The following is a 6,573-nucleotide window of genomic DNA, read 5'->3' on the forward strand; positions in this document are numbered from 1 at the left end:
ACTAATTTTGTTTTTTTTTGTTTTTTTTTTGTTTTATTACAGTTTGTGTGTAAAAATGATTGATTGGTTCGACTACCATGGTCACATGTGCATCGTTTTTGAGATGTTAGGTTTAAGCGTGTTCGATTTCTTGGTGAGTTTCGCTTTTCTCTGTGCACGTTTCATATTATCAAATATTTTCATATCCACAGCGCGAGAACAACTATGAACCATATCCATTGGAACAAGTACGACACATGGCCTATCAATTATGTTACTCAGTGAAATTTTTACATGAAAATCGTTTAACGCACACTGATCTTAAGCCTGAAAATATACTCTTTGTGGATTCGGAGTATACAACGCACTACAATCACAAAATTGTAAGTATGAAATTTGAGAATTTTACCACTAAAATATTAAAAAAAAAAAGTTTTGAAGAAAAACGTGTTTTTTCTTCAATCTCTCAAAAATTTAGGATTAAATACAGTACTTTCTGCACACTAATAGATACAGGCGATACTGAACTTGCTGCAGCTCTAGCAACATTATTTGTAGTGTTGGGCAGTATCGATACCAAAAGTAGTCGGAACTCGATTCTCAAAAGGATCGACAGTACCCTATTTAAAAAATATCGATACGGAGTACTCCAAAGTACTCAGTATACACAAAATAACTTGAAAGTAATACAAATATAAAAGAACTCGTAAGTACTCAGTACTGAAAAATACTCTGTTCTAAACATCAGCTCTATACATGTGCTCAAGATCGATTCAAAGTACTCAGCATTAAGTGCCGAATAGATACTTAAAGCTACTGAGTTCCATTTACATTTAACGGCTCTCAGAAATGATTGTACGCAATTTCAAGTTTCAGTAATTTTCTAGCACAATACTTGTACAGTTAGCCATTCTCCTGGCATAATTTGGGATAAGTATATAACTTGAATAAAGTACTGCCAGCTTGTAAGATTTTTACACTAACCATTGCTACCGACATGTGTATAAAAGTACACATGAAAGTACTCAGTACTCTCAAAAATACACGGTCCTTAAAAGTATCGATAACAAAGAACTCGACCTTGGAAAGTACTCAATTCTTCCCAGCGATAATTATTTGCTTGTTTATGAGGTCACGTAAGGCCGAACACTATCAGTTTCGTCAGCCCCTAACCTACCATAATATTCTACATGCATTAATATTACATAAAGTAAACAACATTCACTACTCTACGAATTCACATGCTCCCTTTAAGGCAACTCCCCTACAATTTTACCATTATTATTTCATTGTTCTTCTTGGTTTTTTTTATGGTTATGTAAGGCTTTCAACTTTATACTATTTTCCCACGGCATCCTGAATTACTTTGTTCGCTCCCCCAATTACGATCGCGAATTACCCCATTCCCACGGGCACATTCTTAATTCGATTTGACAGTTCTCTGTCTCTGTGTTTTGTTTTTGTTTTCTTCGCTGAAAAATTTATGCAAAATGTAGGTTGTTCCTAAAAATTTATAAGTTCCCGTATTAAATTAGGTATATACTCATTTATAAACTTTACTTTTCGTACTCAGAAAAATGCAAGTTTTGATTTATGAGCTAGTTTCGATAAATTTCCGATAAAAATTAGAGACGGCACCGATTTGTTCGTAATTCGCATGGTAATTGGATCTGAATTACCAACAAATGAGGTAATTCGCTCTCAAAATTTTGTATGGCGAATTACGTAATTCGAAGGTTAATTGGAGAGAGCGAACTACGTAATTGGGGTGCCGTGGGAAAGTCGTATTAGTTGCTCTGTTGCGAAATTTGCATTGAAGTCAACTTCGCTAAGCTTGTAGAAGTTTAAAAGTTGACTGCACCATGAGCTAGTCATTTACTGGTGGTAATAAGATGTTCCATTGATTCATTCTCTTCACTACAAAATCTGCAAATATCTGTAGCCAAGCCTGTTAGTGCTCCACATAGCGTCTTTAGGTTGAACTCTTTTGTCACTGATGCAAGAAACTTCTTAGAGTAATGATGGTAACTTTCTGGACTGGTCTAATGGCTAGTAGTGAAATTTTGCCCACTTGTTAAGACCCTTTTTCATGTCATTGTTGTTCAATGCAAGGAATCGGCTGAATCCAATGAATGTCACCTTTTTAGCTTGGAGCTCTACTTTATCATTACCATCATAGCCTTCATGATCAGGCACTCAGATTAGGGAGACTATTATGGGCGGCTAGTTCATTCAAGTGCTCTGTTACACTCTAGAAGAGTTATTGATGAGTATACATAGCAGACTATCAACAGCTTTGAAACAGAAAATATAAAGATCTTTTTTCTGGCACATTGCCGGTGTCCGACAAGGTAGCCTTGATTTGAATTTGCAGGCTGTGTTGTTTTCATTTAATCTTACACTGTTTTTTTAATTGCAAGATTTTTGAGTGAATATTATGGGTTTGGCCAGTTCAGGTCATTTTGGGATTCAGACACCATGTTTGAAATATGACTCCAAGGTGAGTTTTCTATCCGGGGTTATGCCTGGATATTTAGCTTCTTCNTTAGGTATATACTCATTTATAAACTTTACTTTTCGTACTCAGAAAAATGCAAGTTTTGATTTATGAGCTAGTTTCGATAAATTTCCGATAAAAATTAGAGACGGCACCGATTTGTTCGTAATTCGCATGGTAATTGGATCTGAATTACCAACAAATGAGGTAATTCGCTCTCAAAATTTTGTATGGCGAATTACGTAATTCGAAGGTTAATTGGAGAGAGCGAACTACGTAATTGGGGTGCCGTGGGAAAGTCGTATTAGTTGCTCTGTTGCGAAATTTGCATTGAAGTCAACTTCGCTAAGCTTGTAGAAGTTTAAAAGTTGACTGCACCATGAGCTAGTCATTTACTGGTGGTAATAAGATGTTCCATTGATTCATTCTCTTCACTACAAAATCTGCAAATATCTGTAGCCAAGCCTGTTAGTGCTCCACATAGCGTCTTTAGGTTGAACTCTTTTGTCACTGATGCAAGAAACTTCTTAGAGTAATGATGGTAACTTTCTGGACTGGTCTAATGGCTAGTAGTGAAATTTTGCCCACTTGTTAAGACCCTTTTTCATGTCATTGTTGTTCAATGCAAGGAATCGGCTGAATCCAATGAATGTCACCTTTTTAGCTTGGAGCTTTACTTTATCATTACCATCATAGCCTTCATGATCAGGCACCCAGATTAGGGAGACTATTATGGGCGGCTAGTTCATTCAAGTGCTCTGTTACACTGTAGAAGAGTTATTGATGAGTATACATAGGAGACTATCAACAGCTTGGAAACAGAAAGTATAAAGATCTTTTTTCTGGCACATTGCTGGTGTCCGACATGGTTGCCTTGATTGAATTTGCAGGCTGTGTTGTTTTCATTTAACCTTACACTGTTTTTTTAATTGCAAGATTTTTGAGTGAATATTATGGGTTTGGCCAGTTCAGGTCATTTTGAGATTCAGACACCATGTTTGAAATATGACTCCAAGGTGAGTTTTCTATCCGGGGTTATGCCTGGATATTTAGCTTCTTCCTTTAAGGGAATCACAGTCCCACTAATATTTAGATCTGGAAAACAAAGCTTCCTTTTTCTGGTGAAAAGGATGATTGTAGTTTTATTGGGATTTATATTTTATTGAGATATTTAGGACTTCTTGCTTGGGACGCAGTTTAAATAAGCGGATCAAATCAATCATTCGGCATTCCGCTAATGGAGGCCCGGTTAATCCGAGTTCAGCTGTACGCCGGAGCTTATATGGCAATCATAAGACTTCGTCAGTTTCACTTAGATCTCCTCAAGTTATCTATGGTTCACTGGCTAGTGTTAAAAGTAATTGTGCACAAATTTTCTGAATTAAAAATGGAACCATGTAGATCATTTTAGGCTACTTATTTTAAACTTATGAAAAAAAAGCAAATCTAAAACTATTCTGAATTTTATTTTTCAGAATCGTGAAGTGCGTCGCGTCAAAAACACCGATGTTCGCCTAATCGATTTCGGTTCAGCTACATTCGATCATGAGCATCACAGCACAATTGTATCGACACGTCACTACCGTGCACCGGAAGTTATTCTAGAATTGGGTTGGTCGCAGCCCTGTGACGTTTGGTCAATTGGGTAAGTGAATTGAAGGAAACAAAAAATCAACACTTGACTGAGACACATTGATTTTGAAATACAATTCCTTAGTCTGAGTTCAGACACGGAAACTTTTGTCGCGGCAACTCGTTACTTTTAGGAGAGGGCGAACGACGAGGAAGGGGAAGGGCACCGAGTTGCTCGTGCTCGGGCAATACGCTGTGTGCTCTAGTTCGTCTGAGTTATTCAAGTTGGCGGTTCACAGCTGACAACAACAATTGTATACAAAAGAGAAGTTGCCGAAAATGAGCAACAAAAGTTTCCGTGTTTGAACTCAGTCTTTGCATGAACTTATGTATTTATGTATAAGTAGTACTTTGAGTATGTATTTTTTGAACGAATTTCCGTCATCTCTTATCAAGTTTGGTTTGAAGGCAAACCGGTTTCGGTGTTGTACCATTTTTATTTTCTTCAAACCAAACTTGACAAGCAGTGACGGAATTTCGTTCCAAAATACATCTATCTATCTTCCCACCCTTTCGTACAAATAAACCAACACCAATAAATAGTTCGTGTTCAACTACTAAAACTATAAATTTTATTTTAATCCTTATTATTTTCTCTACTTTCCATACAGCTGCATACTCTTCGAATTATATCTGGGCATCACACTCTTCCAAACGCACGACAATCGTGAGCATCTCGCGATGATGGAGCGTATATTGGGCCAAATACCATATCGTATGGCACGGTAATGCAAAGCTAAACATGCTTACATATTTTAACGTGCAGTATACTTCATAAAATTCGATTAATGTATAGCAATCATTGTCATTACAGCAAAACAAAAACAAAATACTTCTATCACGGTAAGTTGGACTGGGATGAGAANCGTCTGGTTTGTTACAAATGTAATGGCGCAGGTTTATTTAATGTCCAATTATATCACTAAAACTTTTATCATTTCAATGACCAGAGGAAATTCGACACTAGACTAGCAGTAACAACGGCGCTCAATACAAGATTTAATATTTACTATAAAGTATTGAAATTTTACTAAAGGTGTCAATATGCTAATTATCAATTCCTTTTCATTTCATTTATTGCGAACACATTAGTCAAATAAGATCTCTCGTTTCTGCAGCATTGCCAATATCTCTTTGCTCCTGCAACACTCATAGTATATATGTATGTGAATATATGTACCAATTTTCATTGCTCCACGAGCTCTTAAAATTTATTCTAAATCGATATCTTGAATCGTTATTTCACACTTCATGAGAAAGCACAGTTGCTATGAAATCATTTAGATTTTTGGCCAATACGCCAAGCGTATTGCAAAACCTTTAGCCGAGTTTCAGTTCTTTCAAGGCAAACTAATCCATTTTACATCAATAATATTACTAATCTATTTTCTATTTCATTACTCTTCCTCTCTAGGTGATGCGCTACGACATCCATTCTTCGACAAGCTTCCACCGCACCAACGCGTTGGCGACGTCGGCAACAATAAGCAGGCCGTCTCTTCGGGCAGCAGCAGCAGTCGTGAACGTTCGCATAGCTTGTCAAGATGAGATTTAGCGCGATTTGGTTATTGTTAATTAAAATTAGAATTGCAACAAGGAACAACAGAGAAATAGAAGAAGGAACAACACGAACTACAAATATACAAACAAAATATATGGTGCAGCAATGAGTAGAGAGAACAAAACGCAGGACTTAGGCGCAACCAGCAAACAACAGGTGATGATGACAATGGTGCAGCGCAACAACCACCGTACCAGAATCAAACTTTGGTGAAGAGAAAAAGACAAGACTTCTTCATCATCACACAATGTCAACCACAATTAGGTAGCAGTGAAAATAGCAACAACACACTTCCATAAACTAACTACATTATAGAAAAAAAAAATCGCAAGCATACAATAACAATAGTAAGGAACACAAATAACTTATATACAGCAACAATTAGAAGCAGACAGACATATATACAAGTTCAAGGTTGTACTACATAACATAGGTACAAGCGCAATTAATATTGCAGGTACTTTTTATAAAAGTATACTTTCCTTTTTTGCATGCAACTCAACATCTTTGCTATGCTAAAGAAATCGTAGAAACTGCGAAAAGAGCTGAGCAATTTAAAGCGCTACACATACCCAACTAAATTTGGCGAAAATAGAAAGAAGAAACATACACACACACAAACAGTAACGCATACATGTTTGCTTTTTTCGCTTTTGCGAAATGGATGTTTTACTTAAAACTTTTATGTGAAACTTAATTCTTCTAATTTGAAGTTACTACCCGTGCGCCATACTTTGGAGCGTCACTTGCAGCATACATTCATATACACTGCATGTACTATCATCACTATTTTGCGCGTACATACGCATACATATGTACGCTTACTTTGTACTTTACACAGATACATATATATTTTGTATTTTTTGCCCCCTCACTTTACCACAGGCAAATTTCAATGAAATTT

At 36.5% G+C, this 6,573-nt stretch overlaps 1 protein-coding gene across 1 annotated transcript in view; it reads left to right on the forward strand.

Annotated features, from left to right (window-relative positions):
- The window catches only part of Doa (CDC like kinase darkener of apricot), a 117,716-nt gene that overhangs the window by 110,630 nt on the left and 513 nt on the right, over positions 1–6,573 (forward strand). The window contains exons 9-14 of the mRNA XM_017612130.1: positions 43–133; positions 192–362; positions 3,952–4,121; positions 4,720–4,833; positions 4,923–4,980; positions 5,393–5,825. Coding sequence (XP_017467619.1) covers positions 43–133; positions 192–362; positions 3,952–4,121; positions 4,720–4,833; positions 4,923–4,980; positions 5,393–5,656 — 868 coding nt within the window. The 3' untranslated portion in view covers positions 5,657–5,825. The remainder of the gene's footprint in view (positions 1–42; positions 134–191; positions 363–3,951; positions 4,122–4,719; positions 4,834–4,922; positions 4,981–5,392; positions 5,826–6,573) is intronic.

Source organism: Rhagoletis zephyria, unplaced genomic scaffold (genome assembly GCF_001687245.7).
Source record: "Rhagoletis zephyria isolate East Lansing unplaced genomic scaffold, Rhagoletis_zephyria_1.1 Rzeph_scaffold_00503, whole genome shotgun sequence".
Classification (NCBI taxonomy): Eukaryota; Metazoa; Arthropoda; class Insecta; order Diptera; family Tephritidae; genus Rhagoletis; species Rhagoletis zephyria.